Below are 24,517 nucleotides of genomic sequence, written 5' to 3'. Positions count from 1 at the left end.
TCAAATCCAGCTCCTGTTATTTGATTAATAAATTCATCATCATCATCCACTTTCCATGCTGGCATGGGTTGGACCATTTGACTGAAGACTGACAAGCCAGTAGACTGCACCAAGCTTCAATCTGATCTGGCAAGGTTTCTACAGCTGGATGCCCTTCATGATATCAACCGCTCCAAGAGTGGGTGTTTTTTTATATGCCACTGGCATGAGAGCCAGTCAGGGGCACTGGCATCGACCACATTCGGATGGTGCCTTTTATGTGCCACTGGCACGAAAGCCAGTCACGGAGCACTGGCAAAGACCATCTTTGGATGATGCTTTTTACATGCCACCAGCATGGGTGCCAGTCAGGTGGCACTGGCAACGACTACGATTTCGATTTCACTTGAGTCAACAGGTCTTCTGAAGCACATCATATTACCCAACACTTCAAGAGTACTTTTAAATGGACCGGTTATGCAGCACTGGTATTGGCTATGGCTGCAATCTCACTTTATGGACGGCTTTTAAGCTAGTATGTAGCTTTTGAGCAACTAACCCCGAATGGGATGATCTGCAACCAGATCTCTGACTTATTCTGGACAATTTGTTACAATTGCTTCCTCCAGAGTCATATCCTAATCATGATTATATTCATCGCTAAAAATCATGTAAAAACAATCACTGAAAACAATTGCAGTAATGAAAACATAGGGATCCAAAATTTCAGGCCTGGATTCAGCCCAGAATGCTTTTAATTTACTCATGGAGTCAGCCTGATTCCAAAATGGTATGATATGTTGGGCTATGGCTTCTAAGAGTAAAGTTGGAAAAGTGTGACACACTGACATTCACATTTATTGTACTAGATATGTTTAATTTTGGAGAAATTGTATTTCAATTAAAGTGTATTTTATGTGTGTGTGTGTGTATGTATATGTAGATATGTACACACACACACACACACATGTATTAAAGAAAGCAAAAAAATGAAACAAAAATGATAGCGTTCAGTAGTTGGTTCAGTATGCTGGCCACAGGAATTTCTAGCCAGGAAAGTTGTACATCTCTCTATTTCTCTCACATACCCACACACTCTCTCTCTCTCTCTTATTACTCCCATTGCTACCTTCAACACTACTACTCTTAATAAAATATCATCAACTCTCCCTAAATTTCTTTGTCTCTCTCTTTCTCTCCCTCTCTTTTTCCTTCTTTCTCTCTCTCTCTCTGTCTGCCTTCACCACTGCCCCCACCGTCTCTGTGCCTACTATTACTCTCATCCCAGCAGGAGGAAGTGTCATTGAATGTGAGACAGGGTGTCAAAGTGTGATATACTGACACACAGAAATTAGTTTTCACATTTATATATATATATATATTATATATATATATATATATATATATTATATATATGATCAGTCAGTAGTTCAGACATCCAAAAGGAAGTTCACTCTAAAACTCTAGTGCTGTAATACTAAGAAGGTTGTCCCTTATGACTAGTTAGAAAGTAAACATAGTTTTTGCACCTATAAATCTCTTTGTGCTATAGGTGACTCGTGAAACTCATTGAGTGGAGGTTCATAATCTCTCTGCAACTGGAGGGAGAAAGATGTGTTGGTAAGTTGGCGTTGTAAATAAAAAATTCCAAAATGAAATTCTACTGTATGACAATACTTGTGGATGAGGTAAAATTATCCTCCTTAGATCGGTTCCAGTTGGATCTAAAAGAGTCAGTGTATGGACAATTACTTTCCCTAGTCAGCAAATGGGGAATTCCATGTTTCTAACATGAATTTCCTCTGATAAGGGCACTAACTAAACATCTCTTTTTTGAAGTTTAAGAAAGTCCCCTCATCAAGTGAATTTTTTCAGGATTCTTGCTCTCTTGATGAAGCAAAACTTACATTGTTTGCTCCTATTGAGGTTTGGTCCTGGTTGTTCTAGGAGCTTCTATTTAATTATGTATGGTGTACCCTCCTCTTTTAAATGCCATACATAGCTGGCCAAGGACCTGGTGCTGTGGCTCTCTGGTATCCTAGAATAGGACCTGTGATTGTTAGGATATTGCTTGAACAGACCCTCTGTAGGTCTGACATATTTCTATGCCTGTGCTCTTGTACTGGTGGTATTGCAGCTATTGTTGCTATTATTATTGCTGGTGCAGCTGATGGTTTCACTGCTGTTATTGCTGGATGCAATGCTAGTGCTGTGGTTGTTGCTGTTGTTGCCACCATCTCTACCACTGCATCCTGCTATTATTGGATGCATTGTTGTTGCTACTACTGCCTTATGTACTGTTGGTGTTACTGTCACCACAGTTGCAATTGTTGCTGTTGCTGCCATTCTTGGATGTGTTGGCACTGTTGCCAATGCTGTCATGCTGTCATTGCTGTTCATAAACCATGACTTAGGAGTTGCGTTGACCCCAGCCCTCCCTACTGGGTACTCATTGCTAACCCTGCATGAGCATCCTGCCTCTGAACAGGGTTTAGGGGTGTTCACTGATACTTTTTAATGCTGGACACACAGCTGAAAGTGACCCTTAAGTTGTGTCTATTAAACAATCACCTGTACATGTGACTGTGTGAAATGTTTGTCCACTCACCTAAGGACTATTCTTCTCATGCAGATCTTGATACCAAGTGATAAGAGTGGAGCAAGCCAAACAACTGTACGGTGGTGCTTCCTTTCATTGGTATAAGGACCTGACATATAGATGTGATCCTTAAACCATTGGCTGCCAATGCCTCATTGTAATAGGTGGCTGCAGTGTCAATAATTTCTTTACTCTGGGACAAATTCAAAATCCTTTTACTGATACCCATCACTTGGGTCACCAGAAGCTGTGTTGATAAAGGACAACCTTTTGTTTGGTTTGCAGTAGGGCCTGCATGAACAGGTATCAAGGTAATGTCTATAAAGTTAACAATGGTAATGTCTATAAAGTTAACAATGGTAATATTGGTTTCAATTGTAAGGCCAAGAGAGCTAAAAGTATGAATTAAATCCTTCCTAATCCTATCTAGGTATGCTCATTAGCACCTCTAGAGATGGCTAAAGCTTCATCTCTGTATAGACCAAAGAGGACTGATGGAAACTTCTTTGTTAAGGTGTCCAGTTTATACAATCCTATGAGGTCATAGATATCCATGCTACTGAAGGCCTCTGTCATGATATCAAAGGAACCTATTTGGTCAGTTTGTTTGACCCAGGCCAAACCTTTATTGAACAGCAACATTTTCTTAGCATGCATAATTGCATCTATATCTTTATAACTAATGGTAGTAAAATTCGTAGTGAACATAAGCACCTTAACTAGTAACTCCTTTGATATAAATAGATAAAATTGGGTAAACCTTGCCCTGGTTAGCTTTAAACCATGAAATAACTTCATTGGTATTATGCCATAAGGATGGATTGGATGCCCTCCTTATGTCGTTTTTGAGATCTTTCTCAGTATATGTTTGTTTGTCAGCCTGATTTCCTGTTTAGCTGGGTTCATCAGGCAGCATTTTGGGTTAGAGGCAAAGTTTGGTTTTTGGTCCTTGATAATGACAAGGGGCATTTCTCTTAGTTAATGCTTCCACCTCATCAGCTGTCCTGAGAGTGGTTAACTGTTTGGCCTTGTTGTTTATATTTTATAGGAGTAGGGCTGGTTGTGTGATAGGAAATTTGCTTCCCAACCACATGGTTCTGGGTTCACTCCCAGTGCATAGAACCTTGGGCAAGTGTCTTCTACTATAGCCTCAGGCTACCAAAAACCTTCTGAGTGGAATTGGTAGATAGAAACTGAAAGAAACTTCAGTTCTATACTTTAGAGAAGAGGAATTATTTACATTTGATGGATATATGAAGGTTGGAGGGTATATCAGCCAAAACGTGTTAACAACAAACAAGATGAGGACAAATATCCGTCAAATGTAAATAATGAAAGAAGCTTGTTGTTTATACGTGTGAGTGTGTGTGTGTGTATGTGTGTGTTTGCAGTTTGGGAAAAGAGACTGTTAGAATAAGTACCAGGTTAAAGGAAAACACAAATAAAGTACTGGAATCAATTTGTTCAATTCAAATTCTTCAAGGCAGTGTCCCAGTTTGGCTGCAGACTGAAACAATTAAAAGCTAAAAGATATACTCTTTTACTTGTTTCAGTCATTTGAGTGTGGCCATGCTGGAGCACCACCTTTAGTCAAGCAAATTGACCCCAGGACTTATTCTTTATAAGCCTAGTACTTATTCTATTGGTTTTTTTTTTTCTCAATCTGCTAAGTTACAGGGACGTAAACACTCTAGCATTGGTTGTCAAGCGATGTTGGGGGGACAAACACAGACGCACAAACATACACACACACACATATATATACATATATACGACGGGCTTCTTTCAGTTTCCGTCTACCAAATCCACTCACAAGGCTTTGGTCGGCCCAAGGTGCCACACAGTGGGATTGAACCCGGAACCATGTGGCTGGTAAGCGAGCTACTTACCACACAGCCACTCCTATGCCTGTGTATGTATGTATATTGTAGTAAATCAAGTAGCTGCAATGTCTATTTGGGAAAAGATCACTTTATTAATGCATTAAGCTAAAAACACAATATTCTTTAGAGTTAAGCAAAACAAAATCACTCTGGAAGCTATCACAAGTGTGACAGATGCACATCTACCTTGTCAGAGCCCTGGTGGGTCTGAAGTATATTATGTTTTTAAGACAGTGCATTGACAAAAGGATCTTTTTCTGGATGAACACTGCAACAACTGACTTGTCTATGATATACATACTTTAACTTAAAGCTTAAGTATGTAATATGAATAAAGAGTTTAATCTAGAGCTGCTTCTACAGCAAAATTTTAATTTAATCACATCAATGTGGAAGGATGAAATGTTTTAAGTAAAATTGAGCTGGAAGATTGCATGGAGCCTTTTCACCAAAAACAACCTGTAGAAATCTAAAAGATCACAAACCTAATTGTGTTGCTAATCCTACATTAATGCTTATACACCCACCAAAGTCTGATGTAGAAGGGATAAGTAAAAAATTATCAACTGCTTTACTCCTATGTTTAAAAGGAAAAATGGATTCAGTTTCTGGTCTAATATCATTTAAATAATTAACTGGTAGAAGGACATAAATGATAAAATAGAGAGCAATAGAAAAAAAGATTGAGAAACTGCTTAAAAAATGTAAGCTTTTCTACTTTTTGAAATATGATTATAAAGAGGCTAGTTTTCTGAACATGATATTAGACCTAGATATAGGAATTTATCAGGCACATCACAAACTCAGTGAAAGTTTACATTATATGGATAAAATTACAACCATCCTGGCACTGTAATTAAATCCATTAGTTAGGAGTGTTTCATCTAGAATATCTAGGCTTTCTGCTAATAAGATTTTTTTCTTAGAATACAGAACATTTTAATGCTGCTTTAACCAGGGCCAGTTATATGGAAAAGATCTATATATATTCCCAAGGACAGTGGACCACACTTGCAAAAGTGTAATAAACATCTAGGTAATATTATTCTAATAATAGACATAGGATTATAAATATTTATAAAACAATGGTAGAATAAATAAGGAAATAACTCCACACTGGAATTAATCAAAATTACTATCAAGTTAGAGAAGCAAATTGTCTAAATAACTTTGGATTTCCTTCAAAAATCCCTTGTACATACTCGGAAAATTCAGAAATTAGACCTAAATTAGGAATGAATAAATAAACATAATAATATAGGTTTAAGTCTGAGAAAAATCATTACACACCATATAATTGTAAGAGAACCAAGCAATGTGGAATCAACCATACGAATCTAATTAATTTGAGGTGTATTTCTTAAACCTCTGACTGTTTGTTGGCTCCTTAAACATCCGTATCTTCCTTCTACAAACGATCTTGAGCTTTTTGGTCCATCTAGTTCTTATTTTGAAATCAGTAACATATATATTAGGTGGTACATTCGTTTTTGTATCCTGTTTTCTGATGAGAATATGCAATATCTATAAGATTATGCAATACATTACAATAACCTCCCAACTCTTCAGGCCAAACCATATGCAGGTCGGTAATTGATATGCACTCTGTTTAGTAAATCTAACAACATATGAACATTCAAAGCAGAAATACAAAGAATTCAATTTGGCAGTTGGCAGGAGTACTCTCAGCCAATCACACTTGTGGGTAATCATATTAAGCTCTCAGAGAAAGCTTGATGTCCAAACTCTGAGTTTCAAGTTAGACAAATGGTGGGAGACAAAATATAGTTGATTAGAACAAAAGAAAAAAAAAAGTTGAATGGCTTGAGTATATATTGCAAAACTAGAATTTTGTGCAGTTACTAGTTATTTTTTGACTGACATTTATTTTGTTTCTATATTGCTGCAGTATTTTGGTTTTGTTTCTTTAGTTCTATGGGACAATTACCATTGTTAAACATGAGGCTTTCCTGGTATATAAATTTAAAAGCATTGGAAAGTTCTGTGTCCTAGGTTCTAATGGATGTATATTTTTCATTATCTTTGTTTTTAGTCTTTAACATTTCTGCTCTGGTCTTCAATATGGTGATCTTCCTTTTACATGTCAATTATGGTTCTGTTTGGTAGACATATGTTGCTGGCAAACTCAGAGCCATGACACTGGACACTTGCCCAAAGCACTGCATAATTGAATCAGACTTGGATCGGTTTGCTTGGGAAGAAAACCTCTTCACTATGCAGTCATACTTGTGCCCAAGTACTATATTTTGTCTCCCACCATTTGTCTAACTTGGACATCAAGCTTTCTCTGATAGCGTAATATGATTACCCACAAGTGTGATTGGCTGATTGTACTCCTGCCAACTGCCAAATTGAATTCTTTGTATTTCTGCTTTGAATGTTCATATGTTGTTAGATTTGCTAAACAGAGTGCATATCAATTACCGACCTGCATATGGTTTGGCCTGAAGAGTTGGGAGGTTATTGTAATGTATTGCATATTCTCATCAGAAAACAGGATACAAAGACGAATGTACCACCTAATATATGTTACTGATTTCAAAATAAGAACTAGATGGACCAAAAAGCTTAAGATCGTTTGTAGAAGGAAGATATGGATGTTTAAGGAGCCAACAAACAGTCAGAGGTTTAAGAAATACACCTCAAATTAATTAGATTCGTATGGTTGATTCCACATTGCTTGGTTCTCTTACAATTATATGGTGTGTAATGATTTTTCTCAGACTTAAACCTATATTATTATGTTTATTTATTTATTTATTTATACCTGTGCCCACATGAAATTAACATATTAACTGCCACAGCTGGTTACTGGAACTTACTGGTGATGCCATGTATTTTGTGTGGTCACTCTGCATACTGTTTAATTACAAAGAATGTAATTTTCTTTGCATTTTAACAATATTTCATAATTAAACTTTAATATTCACCCCTCATTTTATTTAAATATCCTTGAAGCCATGTCAGAGATACAGAATAAAATATTTTCTCAAATCATGAAAACGTACCATCACTGGTGGTGCATATGGTGGTTGTGTGAAATCTGCGATGAATTTCTGGTGATATATGTGGTGATTAACATGTTAATTGCATAAATTAATAATTCAAATTAGATAGTATGACCTATAGAAATAATAGTTAAGAAATTGTTGATATAATCATACTTAGATTATATATTACATATAATAAATAAAATCAATATTAAAAAAATAGCAAATTTGTATATATAATGTATATGTATATATATATATATATATATTTTTAATAATATATTATTATTAATATTAGGAAATTAATTATATATTTATACTTATACGTATTACATATATTTTTAACCCCTATCTCACTTTGTGTATATATATATATAATAATATATATATATATATATATATATATATATATATATAATGGCTCGTATTAAATATATAAATATTTAATAGTATTAATACTTTAATACAATAGAGCACTCAATATAATTCAGTAAACATGAATGTGAATAATTTTTTTTATTTCATGTACAATGTGTATGTATGTGAGAAAATGTTTAATTGTTGTTATTTATTTACTCTTGACATCCTGTTGGAAATTTTCTAAGTTCTGTATTTGAGTAGAAATACCAAAAAATACATTTGTGCATGCAAATGCTTATAGTGTATATAATTGTGATAAGAGTATTATGAAAGTCTTTTGAATAGCTAAGACGAAGTATCTGGTGCTTTAACTTTACAAATAATGTTCATTACCTTGATAAAACTGTCTCTCAAAACTTGAATACCTTTAAAATGCAAATCATGTAAGTGAATAATTGATGACAGTGTTTCTTTCTTTCTTTCTTTCTTAAAACGGTATTTTAGATGAACGCTGATGAAGTCAGCGTGGTTCTGGAAGAAGATGGTACACTTGTAGATAGTTCCTATTTTAAAACATTACCTCCACAGACAGTTTTTGTCTTACTTAAGAAAGATGAGAAAATGGCCAGGCAGTAAGTAGAATCTTGTATTAATTCTGTTGTTTTGAATATATGTGCTGGATTGGCTGATTAAATGGAAAATGTATATATATATATATATATATATATATATATATATATATATATATATTTATATATATATTTTATATATAATATTATATATATTTATATATATATATATATATATATTATATATATATATATATAGGTACATGTATATATATATATATATATACACACACACACATATATGCATGTATATGTGTGTGTCTGTATGCATAACACTTTAGTATTCAGATTATTCTGTCAAATGTAATGCTTATTTATTCACATCATTTTGATTTAATCATGCATTATCTCGTAGCTTCAAGATTACAATGATGTGATTGTTTCTTTTTAGAATGACATTGGAAGGTTGGTATGAGGGGCTGGATCTAGTCAGTTTTGTATATATTGGCCAGGTATGGCTGGTTTAAATGCTAAAGGGTTAAAACATTATTTTGAGAATGATTGTAGGCCATGAACTGTGAAACTATTATTCAAAAGTCTTCACTTTTTCTATTACTTAAAGACTAATTTGGTTAACATTTTATTAGAACTTCAGTTTTATTATTAGATTAGATCAATGTCACTTTTATGGTTTGTCCATCTGCTGGCACTCCAACAGTGATGACAATGAGTGTTCCAGTTGATCCAATCAACAAAATAGCTTGCTTGTGAAATTAATGTGCAAGTGGCTGAACACTCCACAGAAACACATACCCTTAACATAGTTCTGAGAGAGATTCAGCATGACACATACAGGCATCCAGCAACAGGACCTCCGTAATGCCATGATGGACCGTGAAGTCTGGCGTAGCATGGTAAATTCCATTGTCTTGACCACGGTCGAACAATGATGATGATGAGTGTTACAAGGCTAGCCCTTTGAATTACAGGCACAATCAATTACGCCAGGTGAGTGGACTGGAGCAATGTGAAAGAAATTGTCTTGCTCAGGGACAAAATGCATCAATGGAAATTGAACTCACAACTTTATGATTGTGTGCTGAATATGTGGACAAAGTAAAGGTACATGGCTTAGTGGTAACCGCTAAGCCATGTACCTTTACTTTGTCCATGTATAAAGATGATGATCATGACATTTATTGGGTTCAAGACTCATTGTATCCAGGATTGGCTGACAAATAATAAACAGACACAAATGCATTGTTGCATGTCTGAAAGATATGGTCAGAGTGTGAATGGATGGTGACATGTTCCACATGTCACTTACTACAACAGAGTCTCTGCTACTCTTCTCTTTGCTTTACAAATTAGTAAACTGACTGAGTCCTTTCCAATGTTATGCATTATATATATTTATGGTAGTAGACCTTTTTTTTCTCAAAATGCTGAGCCTTATAAAGGAAATGACCGAGGTCCAAGATATGTAGTCCATTACTGTGCTAAAGAAGACTTGCCTACCACAACAGAATTGAGATTCTAAAACCAAGGTGTCATGTAAAAAAGCATTGGTGTGGGTGCTGATGCCATGTAAAAAGCTCTGGTGCCACATAAAGAGCATTGGTGAAGGTGCCAAGTAAAAAGCACCCAGTACACATTTTAAAGTGGTTGGCATTAGGAAGGGCATCGAGCTGTAGAAAGCAAGCCAAAACAGACCATAGGAACCTGGTGTGGCTCCTGGCCTTGGCATTTACTCTCAAGCCATCCAACCCATGCCAGCATGGGAAACGGACGTTAAATGTTGATGACGATGATGACTATGATGATGATGATGATGATGATGATGATGATGATGAGACATGATCAAAGCAATTAAACATGTTATTGACACCAACTTGTCCATTTAAAGATATGCAGTCTGATATTTCTATTTTGGTTATTAAGGAAATATGTCAAGGCTCTTTTCATAGCTCCTTAAATGACTTTCACTCACTGGATAATTATTTGTGCACCTACAACAACTTTCTGAATTGCATACTCTTAGTCATTTTAGAGACTTCTTCTTTTTTTTTCATTTCCTTACATTGTTGAGCTTGTCATCTGTTCAAGAAATTTGAATCAGAGTTTTTGTTTCAAATGGTTTCAAACTAATTTCTCTCTCTCTCTCTCCACCCCCCTCTCTCACCCACTCTCCCCTCTGACTCTCTCTACCCCACCTTTCTTTCCCCACCTCTCTTTTCCAGACTCTCCCCACCCCCACTTTTTCTCCCTCACATCTCTCTCCCACCCCTCTCTCCCATTCACCTCTCCCTACTTCTCTCCCACCCATCTCTTCCAACCTCTCTCTCTATTTCACTCCTTTCTCTCCACCTCTCTCTCCTTCACCTCTCTCCCCTCTACTCCTCACCCCTCCTCTCTCTTCCACTCCTCCGCCCTCTCAGTTTAAAAGCTATCAAACCATTCACTTTCTGTTAAGCTGCTTGTTGCATTGTATTATTTGCATTCACTTGGCCATGCTCTCCATATGATAAAGATCTATCTGACTCAGTATGTACTGTTTGTTGATGCAGTCTATAATATATCAGTGACTAGCTGATCAGGTAATGACATAGTAACATGGTATGAATACGAGCTTTAAACCTGTCAATGTTTCTTACCTTCCAAGTTATATTATTTATGATGAACACAGTGGAATATTCTAAGGACACACAAGGGACAGATGGTTGTGTTAATTAAGTAGGATTAAGCTGGTCATGAATAAACAAGAACAGTTACTGTGACAGACTTCTACATAGGCGGCGAGCTGGCAGAAACGTTAGCGCACAGGGCGAAATGCTTGGCAGTATTTCGTCTGCTGCTACGTTGTGAGTTCAAATTCCGCCGAGGTTGACTTTGCCTTTCATCTTTTCGGGGTGATTAAATAAGTACCAATTACGCACTGGGGTCGATGTAATCGACTTAATCCCTTTGTTTGTCCCCTCTATATTTAGCCCCTTGTGGGCAATAAAGAAATAAGACTTCTACACAGTTTTTGTACACAAAATTTCACTCACAGACTTTTAAGCAGTAGTCAACTCAAAGCTTTGGTAAAAGATACTTTACTCAAAGTGCTGCACAGAAGGATGAAACTGAGAACTTTGTAGCATGAGTGATAAAGCTAAAAAGACAAGGGGTCATGATGAATAACGGACGTTTGCAGTAAATTTAGGTGGAGGTGGTATGTAACTAGCTACTCTGAGGATTAGAAGTTGTTTGTAGTATTAGCAGAAGAGATAGAGAGAAGTGACAATATTTCTGAGGGTGGTAGTTGTAGTGCAAAGGTGGAGTGTGTGTTTATATATATATATATATATATACATACATACATACATGCATACAGAATAATGCTGGACAGTATGTATAGGATAGATAATCCTTGCATTGCAGAAAAATTTGTCAGCGGCCAGTCATGAGACTCGAATTCACACTTCTCTGATTACCGGTCAAGTGCTCTACCATTAAGCTAAACTGCCCACTGACAAATCTTTCTGCAAGTTTTGAATTTATGATATATATAATTATATATATATATATATATATATATATATATATATAATTATATATAATTATCAGGAAAGATAATCAATCATTGTAGTACATAGCACATGTAGTGATGTAAAGAATTTTAGTTATATGTTGTTCAAGACTACACTGCATGTGAGACAAGATTACTTTCTTTGATATGTGCTGTAATTGTGTTTTAACAATTATAAAAGAGACTTGACTGTGATATGTTCGGAAGCAATGCTAGTTTGATGTGACATATATAGGTTACATGAGGATAATGCAGAGCAGAAGGTTAAGTAGGAATGAAGAGTGGTATCATTTGCATGGAAATAAGATTTGGTAGAGGTGACAGCAATTAGGTTTCCTGAAGGAGCCCTTATATGAAAAGCATTATTTCATGTATTCTAACCAAAATTTCCATTCAGACCGTAACTACATCAATCCAGATTCTAGATCAGGCATGCAAGGTTGGCTCAGTTTTCTTCAAAACCAAGGTCATGTCCATACCACCAGATATATGGGAATTGAAAGAAACAAAATGTATTGGACTGTGTGAAAGTGACTTCAAAAAGAGATGCATCAACCACAGAGATTGTAGGTCATATCAGAAAGCTGAAGGATAGTAGTACACTGCCCATCACAATTAAACATGCATTAGCCCTTCTCCCATTCAACCAACCATGATAGTTATAGATTTTGACATTCTCTGGATCATTGGTTTTCAACTGAGGTCCATATCACCCTTGGGCGTCTACATAAGGTTTTATTAAAATTCATCTCCAATAAATTCAGTATATTTCTATAATACACAAAATATTTTAACAATTTTTTGTATACAATTCCTAACAATATTTAATTATAAAAATATAATATGATTTTTTAAATATCAGATGGCTAGGAAGGTTTATTAGAATAAAATAGGAATCAAGAGGGCCTATAGGTAATAAAGGTTGAAAAACACTGCTCTAGATGATACTTATTGCCAAGATAAAACATTATATATGCATGGTTACTTCTGTTTCACCAAATATGGGATTGAATGAAAAGAATATATCAGACTGCAAAAAGGACATCAAAAAGAGACACACCAACCACTAATAGGACTTTTTCTGGCACACCCAACCTTTACATTTTAAAGGGACATAACTTAACTTCCAAGAATGGAATTTTTCTCCTTTATCATGGAAAATCTTTTCACTTTTTTTCCTTGTATTTTCTCACAGAGTAGCCATGTTATATGAGTCTGAATAATTGCCAGGTTGTATATGGTATATCTTATATAAATGCATCTGAATATAGTACTTTCCATTCATGGAACTTGAAGTAGTTTACATAGAATTCTTGTATTTTTAAATAATATATAGACTTGGTTGGGTGATTGAAAATGCATCGGGTTCTTATAACAAATTGTAGTTTTTAATTTAAAAAAATTTATTAAGGTTACTTGCTGGTTTCAACAAATCTTTTGATTTTCCAATGGTAAATGCAAAACAAGATAAAAGTTTTAATTGAAAGAGGATGTACAGGAGAAATTTTCATATTGATAAAGTTTGCTTAAAAAAATTAAATGTTCAATAAGTTTTGTAGTGAAATTACATGGCATGCTGGCAGAATCATTGGCATGCCAGGTAAAATGCTTAGCAGCAAAGTACTTATTCTATCGGTCTCTTTTGGGCTTACAAAGAATAAGTTGCTCAACTAAAAGTGGTGCTCCAGCATGGCCACAGTCAAATGACTGAAATAAGTAAAAGAGTAAAAGAGAGTAAAGAGTAATATATATATGTGTGTGTGTATATATATATATATATATATATATATATATATATATATACAAGAAGCTTCTTTCAGTTTTCTTCTACCAAATCCATTCACAAGGCTTTGGTCAGCCCAAGATTATAGTAGAAGGCACTTGGCCAAGGCGCTATGCAGTGGGACTGAACCCAGAACCATGGGGTTGGGAAGCAAGCTTCTTACCACACAGCCACACATGTGTGCCTATGCATATTTCTTATCAAGTTTGTGTTTAGTGCTTGATCCTGAACAGCTGCGAACAAAATTTACTGACAGGCATCTTTGCTGCAAAAGTGCACGATCACTTGCTTCAACATGAGATGCTACTTGTCAAGCAGAAGAGATGTTGGAAAAATTTTTAAGGAAACAAGGACAACCTTGCTATTGGCAAAGTAATCATGAATGATTGCAAAAAAGCTTAGCAGTATTTTCATCTGGCTTTATGTTCCGAGTTCAGTTTTGCCTTTCATCTTTTCAGTTTAATAAAATTAGTATCAATTAAGTACTTGAGTCAATATAATCGAGTATACACCTCCACAAGTTTTAAACCTTGTGCCTATAGCAGAAAGGATTATTATTATAATTATAATCAGGTTGTGATTATTATTACATTGTTGATAATGCTATAATTATTCTTATCAAATTGGTCTTTTACTCCGCTGATTAATTAATGTCTCTCATTATCTCTAACTATATTCTAAAGTGTATTTTGAATAGACCACATATTTATCTCTAGATCAATTTATGACCTGTGACTGGATGGTACTACTAAGACCTAATAATTATATGCTTATAGTTTAAGGTGTCACAGTCAAGCTCAGTATTTTTTTTCCAATCATTTTTACCTATGGACCACTTTGGTGTCTAACTTGAATGGTTCCTCAAAGCCATTCAATATTCAAAAAATCATATTAAATTTTTATAGTTAAATACTATCAGGAACTTTTCTTTTATTCTTTTATTTGTTTCAGTCATTTGACTGGCTGTGCTGGAGCACCACCTTTAATTGAACAAATTGACCTCAGGACTTATTCTTTGTAAGCCTAGTATTTATTTTATCGGTCACTTATTCTGGACTGCTAAGTTATGGAGATGTAAACACACCAACACCAGTTATCAAGTGATAATGGGGTGACAAATACAGACACCTACATACATATATTTATATATATTTATATATATATATATATCATCATCATCATCATCATCGTTTAACGTCCGTTCTCCATGCTAGCATGGGTTGGATGGTTCGACCAGGGATCTGGGAAGCCAGAAGACTGCACCAGGCTCCGGTCTTATCTGGCAATGTTTCTACAGCTGGATGCCCTTCCTAACGCCAACCACTCAGTGAGTGTAGTGGGTGCTTTTTACTTGCCACCTGCACTGGAGCCAGTCGAGGCGGCGCTGGCATCGGCCACGATTCGGATAGTGCTTTTTACGTATCTCCAGTCCAGGGGTCCTGGCATCTGCCGGGTGCCAGTCATAGGATTGGTTCAATTTCAATTCCGATTTCGATATATATATATATATATATATATTATATATATATATATACCTATATACGATGGGCTTCTTTCAGTTTCCATCTACCAAATCCACTGACAAGGCCTGAGGCTAAGAAAATTGATAAAATATTTTGTGTATCGAAGAAATATAACTAATTTATTGCAGACAAATTTTAATAACAAAATCTTATGTGGACCACTGCCCCATCTCTCCTTGCCCCCAAGGGTCATATCAACCCCAATTGAGACCAGTGGTCTAGGCAATATGTTGAAATTCTTCAAAATCTTTATCTGCAAAAGAATGATGTTACTAGACCGATAATAGGATGATTGGGGATGGTGGTTTGGACACTGGCAATTTGACACAGCCAACTGGACATTACACTTGTTTTGGTGACAGCACTTGTTTTGGTGGTCATGAATCCAGGTGAAGCTGGACATGGTTGCAATGACTGCATGGACATTTTTGACATTTTTCATGGGCAATGGTTAGTATTAGTGTTCCTCGGTTATGAGTGGACAGCACTGCTGTGTGGTAGGAAACCTGCTTCCCAGTCATAGAGTTCTTACCTTGGGTAAGTGTCTTCTACTATAGCCTTGGGCCAACCGAAACCTTGTGAGTGGATTTGGCAGATGAAAACTGAAAGAAACCTGTTGCATGTATATACGTGCGTGTGTATGTGTGTATCTTTGTGTCAGTGTTTGACCCCACCACCACTTGACACCAGTGGTGGTGTGTTTACAACCCCATAACCTAGTGGTTTGGCAAAAGAGAGCGATAGAATAAGTACCAATCTTAAAATATAAGTTCTGGGGTTGATTTATTTGACCCAAAAATTCTCCATATATACATATATATTCTAATATATACATATATATATGCATATCTATCTATCTATCTATCTATCTATCTATCTATCTATCTATCTATCTATCTATCTATCTCTCTATCTCTCTCTCCTCTCTCTCTATATATATATATATATATATATATATATATATATATATATATATGTATATATTAATAGTAATGGTATGACAATAAAAGAATGATAATATAATATGTGACAATTATTTGGTTGCCATAATAAAACTCTGAGTTTTGTATGTCAAGGTGGAAATCTGCTCCGGCATCTCATCAGTTATCAAGGCAATCAAAAAATGCTATTTAGAATATGTTCTCTGTAATGTCCTCTTCCATGTCGTAAAAGAAAGCTTTCCATCTCATTTGCTTCATAAGGTCTGTAATCGGTAAATCAAATTTCACAATATAAATATATAATATATAATTTATGTTTAATTTATAATTGATATATGTAATTTGATGCATAATATAAATATAATATATTTGTATTGTGAAATTTGATTTAATACTAAATTGAATTTTTCCCTGTAAGATTGGAGTTATACTCCCTAATATTATTATGTGTGTGTGTCTGTATTAAAAAAATGGACATGTGTTCATGATTTAATCAGCTATGTATGTTTCAAATAGAATGGTATAATTCAGAATGCTGCAATGCATCAGTTATAGATATTTAATGAATCCATTTACATATTTGATTGAATGAAATGCTACAGGGAGAGAGGAATTCAACACCATCCTATGTTTATTGTAGTTTATATCACTACTGTTTATACTGTTGAACATTGTAAGAGAGTGAGTTGTAAATTTTGGGTCTGCTCATCCCTATGCTCATATCTGACCATTCCCTAGTCCAAGGGGTGGTGATATATTCTTTATAGAGCTACTTAAAATTCATACTTATCAGATCATGACTAACTTGTAATTTAATTCATTGTGTACCCAAGCACACCAGGCAGCTAAATGAATATAAACAGCAATACATAGTGCTTGCCCACACCCATATTTTAACTGACTTGTTCTGACTAGTTCATATGCAAAGAGATGATGGAGTATGTTAAATTCAACCTTAGAAGATATTTTATTTAGGTCAAGATAGTATTGTAATTTGATGCATAATATCTTAATATATATATTACACAACAAACAGAAGTTAAGCTGAATTCATGAGTATTCTGAAGGAAAATATTTTGGAATGATGGTAATCGTTAAGGAGAATATTCTATTACACACAAGCAGACTATACATCATGAATAATTATATTCCAAATTTGGTATGAAAGATCAAATAAAGCAATTTAAAAATGATATAAAATATAAGAGCAAAAATGTCTTCCACTATAGCCTCAGGTCCACCAATGCCTTGTGACTGGATTTGATAGACATACATTTATAGAAGCCTATTGTGTGAATTTGTGTGCTTGTGTCTTTGTTTTACCCCCACTACTGCTTGACAACTGGATGTTGGTGTGTTTACATCTCTCTTAGAGACTCAGCAAAATAGACAGATAGAATAAGTACCAGGATTCAACAAATAAGTACTGGGGTCAACTTGTTCATCTAAAGTTTTTCAAGGCAGTGCCCCAGCATGGCCTCGGTCTAATGACTGAAACATGTAAAAAGGTAAAAAAAAAAAAACAAATAAAATATCTCAAGGTATAGTACTTTGAGAATTTGGTTTTGCTGAGGAGGACAAATCCTTTTGAGAACCTCATTTTGCTACAGATTCTGATCTTTTATCACCTCATCCATCAGACTTAGGGTCCTGAGGTCAGCTTTTATCACTTCATCTCATGTATTCGGGATCGTCCTCTTCTGCAGTTTCCAGCCACATTAAGCAAATGACACTTCTTTATACAGCAGTCCTCATTCGAATAAAATACAAATGAGATCCCAAATGGAAGAGACTAAATTAATTCAGAGGCTAATGACTAGTTTGTATTTTGTCATTTGTGAGATAAAGGCAGCAAGATGGCAGAATTGTTAGCTCATCTGATATGATGCTTCATGGTAGGAGACAAGGAGATTGTTATGAGAGAAGGGGCCTAGAGTACATCTTTGCAGAGGAATCTCAGTGGCTACTCACATCTAACATGAAAAACATGAAAGAAATTGAGGTGGGAAGAAGAGAAAATGATCAGTAGGAGCTGCAGGATGTAAATAATGGTAATAAGGCGGCGAACTGGCACGCCGAGTGAAATACTTAGTGGTATTTCGTCTGCCGCTACATTCTGATTTCAAATTTCACCAAAGTCGACTTTGCCTTTCATCCTTTTGGGGTCGATTAAATAAGTACCAGTTACTCACTGGGGTCGATATAATCGACTTAATCCATTTGCCTGTCCTTGTTTGTCCCCTCTGTGTGTAGCCCCTTGTGGGCAATAAAGAAATAAGGTGCCCACGTGGTCCCACAAAGCATAAGCTGAATAGATGTAGTTGGATAGATGGGTGATTGGTTTGTAAGATTTTATGGAAAGGTGAATGGAGGTGGTTGTGTGGTGGTGGTGGTGGTGGTGGTGATGGGAAGACTACCAAAATGGATGTAGTTGAAAGAGAGTATGAACAAAGGTCACGAGCTGGAAATGATAGTGGGATGCAGCAGGGTGTGGAAGGAGCAAGCAGCTGGAATAGTAAAGATAATACAGTTGCTGGTGGTGGGGAAGACAAGTGAGATGAAGCGGGAAGAGGGGTATGAGGATAGGGAGTCTCTGACACAGGTGGAGCACCCAAAGTGTAGCACTTTCAGAACTCAGTTTTGCTGAGAAGGGCGAGTCCTTTTGAAAGTCTCATATAACCACAGACCCTGGTCCTTTCTCATCTCATTTATAAGGCTCGGGATCCTGAGGTCATCTTTCATCACTTCATCCCATCCCTCTTCTGCAGGTTCCAACCACATCGAGCAAATAGCTCTTCTTTATACAGCTGTCTTTATTCATACACATCTCATGTCCACCCTATCTCAGTCTTCTTGAACACATCTGATTCCTTCAACACCCAGTTTTTTTCTCTCAACACTTTTGTGCTAAATCTTTCACACACACTCACATTACACATTCAACTGATTTATTCTTTTATTTGCTTCAGTCATTTGACTGCGGTCATGCTGGAGCACCGCCTTCAGTCGAGCAAATCAGCCCCAGGACTTATTCTTTGTAAGCCTAGTACTTACTTTATTGGTCTCTTTTGCTGAACCGCTAAGTTACGGGGACGTAAACACACCAGCATCAGTTGTCAACTGACGCTCGAGGGACAAACACAGACACACAAACATATATACACACACACATACATATATATATATATATAATATATATATATATATACAAAATGGTCTTCTTTCAGGTTCCACCTACCAAATCCACTCACAAGGCTTTGGTCAACCTGAGGGTTAGGGTTAGGCTATAGTAGAAGACACTTGCCCAAGGTGCTGCACATTGGACTGAACCCAGAACCATGTGGTTGATAAGAAAGCTACTTACCACACAGCTACTACTACACCTATAGCCACTCCTGTTCATTTCCTTTTAGTCTTCTCAAGTCCTTTGCACTCAAAGCCCATGTCTGACTACTATGCAACATTGCAGTTCTAATACACAATCTGCCCTTTATTCTTAAGGAAAAGACCTTTGTTGTCAGCAGTACTAGCGTAGCTAGTGTGTGTATTGCCTGGGGTGACTCTTTTGTTTGCTGCTTCTGGACCCCACAAAAGCACAAAAGCCATTTCCCTGAAGGTAACAGGGTCCTTTACTACGTATTAAAACCTCAAGGCCCCTCAATTCAAGGTTTAGCTTGAACCCGTAGTTCTTGGTTGTGTAATAAGTAGTTTGCTTCTCAACCACACAATTCTGGGTCCATTCCCACTTTGTGGTATCTAGGGCAAATGTCTCTCACTATAGCCCTAGTTCACCAAAAGTGGCGTCCCTTTAAAAGTGCCTCATGGGGTGGACAGACCCCCCCCCCCTCCCACCTTAGTTATGCTAGTAGTCAGAGTGGTAGTAGCTAGAGTGTGCGCCGCCTGGAGTAGCTCTTCTGTTTGCCACCCCCGGACCCCTCAAAAAACACATTGCCTACAGCTGACCCAAAAGTGGTGCCCCATTAAAAGTTCCCCCCTGCCCAAGCGATGCTAGTGCTACCATTGCTGATAACAAGAAATCCAATTTCCTTTCCACTCGTACATACTGCTCCAGTGCATCTATTGTGAATAAAGCTTACATTCTCAGATAGTCTGCTAGTGGTTTCACGACATCCTTTGGGTATCAATAGCTTAAACAAAGTGCAGCTTATGGAGTTTGTACCCAACCCTTTTCTACATATTGAGCAAGGCCATTTCCCTGAAGGTAACAGGGCCCTTTACTACGTATTAAAACCTTAGTATTTGACTGGTTTACCTCAAGGCCCCTCAATTCAAGGTTTAGCTTCCATGCTTGGAATTTCATCTCTAATGCCCCTATAGATTCAGCTATGAGGTCTAGATAGGTTTTCCCATGGACAGCCAATCTTAAACTCTTCAGTGATGGCTTGTGAGGACTATGATGAATATGAGAGGACCGAGGACTGAAGTTTGATGCATTCCTAAAATCCACTTACAAGGCTTTGGTGAACTGGGGCTATAGTAAGAGACATTTGCCCAAGATACCACGAAGTCGGATTGGGCCCAGAACTGTGTGGTTGAGAAGCAAACTACTTATTACACAACCAAGAACTACGGGTTCAAGGTTCCTTATTTTGTAACCAAGGTTGTTATAAGGGAAATGTTTCTACTTTGTTTACGAAGTGGTGCATCAGCATGGCCGCAATCTCAATACTAAAACGAGTGAGAGAGAAAAAACCCAAAGAAAAACGTAGGTTTTTTTTTTTTTTTACAAAATAAATAAATAAGTCAGCATGGCCTATTTATTTAACTTCTAACGTTAATAAAGGTAATTCCTTCTTTCGTAATAGGCATGCCGATTTTTGTTCTAAAATTTTCTAATTTACCTCAGTGAATTAAGGCTGTTTTCTATGGGTCAAATACTTCTTTTATATATATATATGAAAGGTCATTGAATTAAAACATTATTGAATCTCTCTGTTGAATATTAATTCTCATCAATCGTTTAATAGAAAACACACGCTCACAGACACATTCATACACACACACACACACATACACAAACACACATGCAAACAACTTCACACTTACAAGCGCACATGCACAAGCACATACGCAATTCACAAAGGGAAAAGCCAGAACAAGAAATCAGTAAATAAATAAACCGGAAAAAAAAGGGAAGTCTGCACACTCCCTCAATTATACATTTGCATTTCATCAGAAGGACACTGGTGTTGTTCCAGCACCACAGTGGTGCTCCAGCATGACTGCAGCTGCATGGCTGAAACGAATACATACTCCAGGCTTCAATAAAGTCAAAATGAACCCAACTGTCAACTCACCCCTACAAAAAAATCACTATGAAATCCATAAACATTTTGGTTAATGGTCTCCATAAGTGTAACTGTGCGTCATCTAAACCTGCCTGTAAAATAGGAACTATGTGACGAAAATTGTTGTTTACAAGTGCACTGTTGTGACATGTAATGCCATGAGATACTATATAGGATCCATGCCTCATCAAAAGGAAGATGCACCTACACTTATTTAATAAGAGCTTACTTTGGCTGTCCAACTCTTAAGTTGAATACATATTCAAACCTGTGTCAAAAGGGATGAAGTTTGAAATCAAATGGTTGATCATTTCACTATGAAATCCATAAACATTTTGGTTAATGGTCTCCATAAGTGTAACTGTGCGTCATCTAACCTGCCTGTAAAATAGGAACTATGTGACGAAAATTGTTGTTTACAAGTGCACTGTTGTGACATGTAATGCCATGAGATACTATATAGGATCCATGCCTCATCAAAAGGAAGATGCACCTACACTTATTTAATAAGAGCTTACTTTGGCTGTCCAACTCTTAAGTTGAATACATATTCAAACCTGTGTCAAAAGGGATGAAGTTTGAAATCAATGGTTGATCATTTCACTATGAAATCCATAAACATTTTGGTTAATGGTCTCCATAAGTGTAACTGTGCGTCATCTAAACCTGCCTGTAAAATAGGAACTATGTGACGAAAATTGTTGTTTACAAGTGCACTGTTGTGACATGTAATGCCATGAGATACTATATAGGATCCATGCCTCATCAAAAGGAAGATGCACCTACACTTATTTAATAAGAGCTTACTTTGGCTGTCCAACTCTTAAGTTGAATACATATTCAAACCTGTGTCAAAAGGGATGAAGTTTGAAATCAAATGGTTGATCATTTGTTTTGAAGCTATTTTCTGTAGCTCCAGTATATGTTTTGCATGTAGGAGTATATTCAATCCATAACTTTAGACTTTTAAACAATTTTTTTTATCAGGAAGTTACCATTTAGAGGACAGGAATTGAGGTAATTGAAATTACATTTAAGGACCATCATCATATGCATTACATTTGTTGAGCCTACTAATATTGTGCTGGTTAATGAACATTTGTATTGCATCAGACTAGACAAAGTTGTTATAGCAAGAATAGCTAATCTTCAGAGATTTTCTGCAAAACATTCTGCTATAATTTTGTTTGCAAGATTCTTTATATGAGTTTGTGTGTTGAAGCATATTCTGTTGTGACTGGGGAGAGTCATTTTCTTTTTGTGCCTTATAATGTAACACACTCGCCGGTAGCAAGATGCAATGAAAATTTTAGGAAAATAAAAATAAGAAATAAGTGGAAATTTTTACTGGTGAGTGTGTTACATTATAAAGCACAAAAAGAAAATAACTCTCCCCAGACACAACAGAAGATTCTGCTATAAATTTCTGGGAAAATGCTTTGATAGAAAACTAACAAAATCTCTTGCTGTTTTAGCCCTAATTCTGAAGATAAATGTTATTCAACAAAACTTTTTTACTTATACTTCTGTGCAATCTCCATGGTTGTATTCACTTCCAGCATAGCAGATCAGAAGTTTAGCCAGAGTGTGTGCTGCCCAGGGCAGTCCTTTAGGTTTGTCTCCTCTCAGCTTCTTGGGCTGCCAAATCTAAACAGTTTCATGCAGCAGACTCCCCACCTGCACCTGCCAAGTGCCACCCGATAAAAATGTCAGCCAGAGTGGACTGCATCTTTGTCTCCCCACCACCACCACAGCTATTGTTAAATGCCATTTTAATGACAAGGAGGAAATTTACCTATGTTACTGACCATGTTCATAAGTATACAAGGTGGGTGATTGGAACCCTTAGTATTATAGAATATCTTAAGGCGGCAAGTTGGCAGAAAAGTTAGCACACCGGGTAAAATGTTTTGTGGTATTTCGTCCGTCGCTGCATTCTGAGTTCAATTTCTGCTGAGGTCAACTTTGCCTTTCATCCTTTTGGGGTCGATAAATTAAGTACCAGTGATGCACTGGGGTCATGGAAGAACGTAGCATGGATGTTGCACGTGAATGGAACCGCATGGATGTAAAACAGAATGAAACCAAGGTATCAGTGGCGAGGCGGGGCTTGTGGGGTCCGAGCTAAACCTGCCCTCCCCACTCCATCCATAATGTCTTCCGGTCTGTTCCATCATTCGATTTCTTCGTTTTTAAATATATATTGCCATTTTGTGTAAAATTTTTAAAGTTCATTTTTGTGTAATTTATCATTTGTAAATCTGACCCCAAATCAGATTGTGTTGTCCCCTCTGTGTTTACCTCTTGTGCGTAATAAAAAAATGGACTTAATCCGTTTGTCTGTACTTGTTTGTTCCCTCTATGTTTAGCCGCTTGTGGGCAATAAAGAAATAGGAATAGCCTTTTGGTAGGATAATGGTAAGGCATAAGGGTGTTGGATCACATTTCTAAATTGATGTCTAATAAGTTAATACCACTGAAGTTCATGTTAATTGCGATCTTTAACCTATAGCACGCTGATTTACCCCTAGAATAGTTTCCCTTGCCACTGCATTATTTTTGAGGTAACAAAAAACATGAGCTCCTACTGTTTTAAAATCGTTATAACTTTCATTGTATTGTGTGTACAGATTGGTGCTTTGCATACTAATAAAGTAATGGATGAATACTATTTTTATGTAATGCATAAGAAATGTACCTCTTTGGGGTTAGTACTTTCCTTAAATCAGCCAGCCATGGGTGATAGTATCCACTTGGCACATTGTTCTCAATATAACTGTAAGCGCAATCTATGTCATCATTATGTTGAATAATTTTACCAGTGATATCTGCCTGAGTAAATCCTTCAAAATTGTCATCTGAGTTGGAATCAAACAAGATTTCTTCTAGAAAAGCTTCAAATTCAGGGGTGGCCATTTTTGTTCAGTAAGACATCGAAAAAACTATGTTCGATTTCAAAGCTTGATCTCCTTGTAGTTAGTATATAAGT

The 24,517-nt window shown here is 36.4% G+C and overlaps 1 protein-coding gene across 1 annotated transcript in view; it reads left to right on the top strand.

Moving 5' to 3' along the window:
- The window catches only part of LOC115222590 (DNA fragmentation factor subunit beta), a 48,186-nt gene that overhangs the window by 5,875 nt on the left and 17,794 nt on the right, over positions 1–24,517 (top strand). Inside the window, exon 2 of the mRNA XM_029792878.2 lies at positions 8,337–8,464. Within this exon, the coding sequence (XP_029648738.1) occupies positions 8,446–8,464 (19 nt within the window). The 5' untranslated portion in view covers positions 8,337–8,445. The remainder of the gene's footprint in view (positions 1–8,336; positions 8,465–24,517) is intronic.

The sequence above is a fragment of the Octopus sinensis genome, linkage group LG20, assembly GCF_006345805.1.
Source record: "Octopus sinensis linkage group LG20, ASM634580v1, whole genome shotgun sequence".
Classification (NCBI taxonomy): Eukaryota; Metazoa; Mollusca; class Cephalopoda; order Octopoda; family Octopodidae; genus Octopus; species Octopus sinensis.
This window is presented reverse-complemented; position numbering and strand designations above follow the sequence as displayed.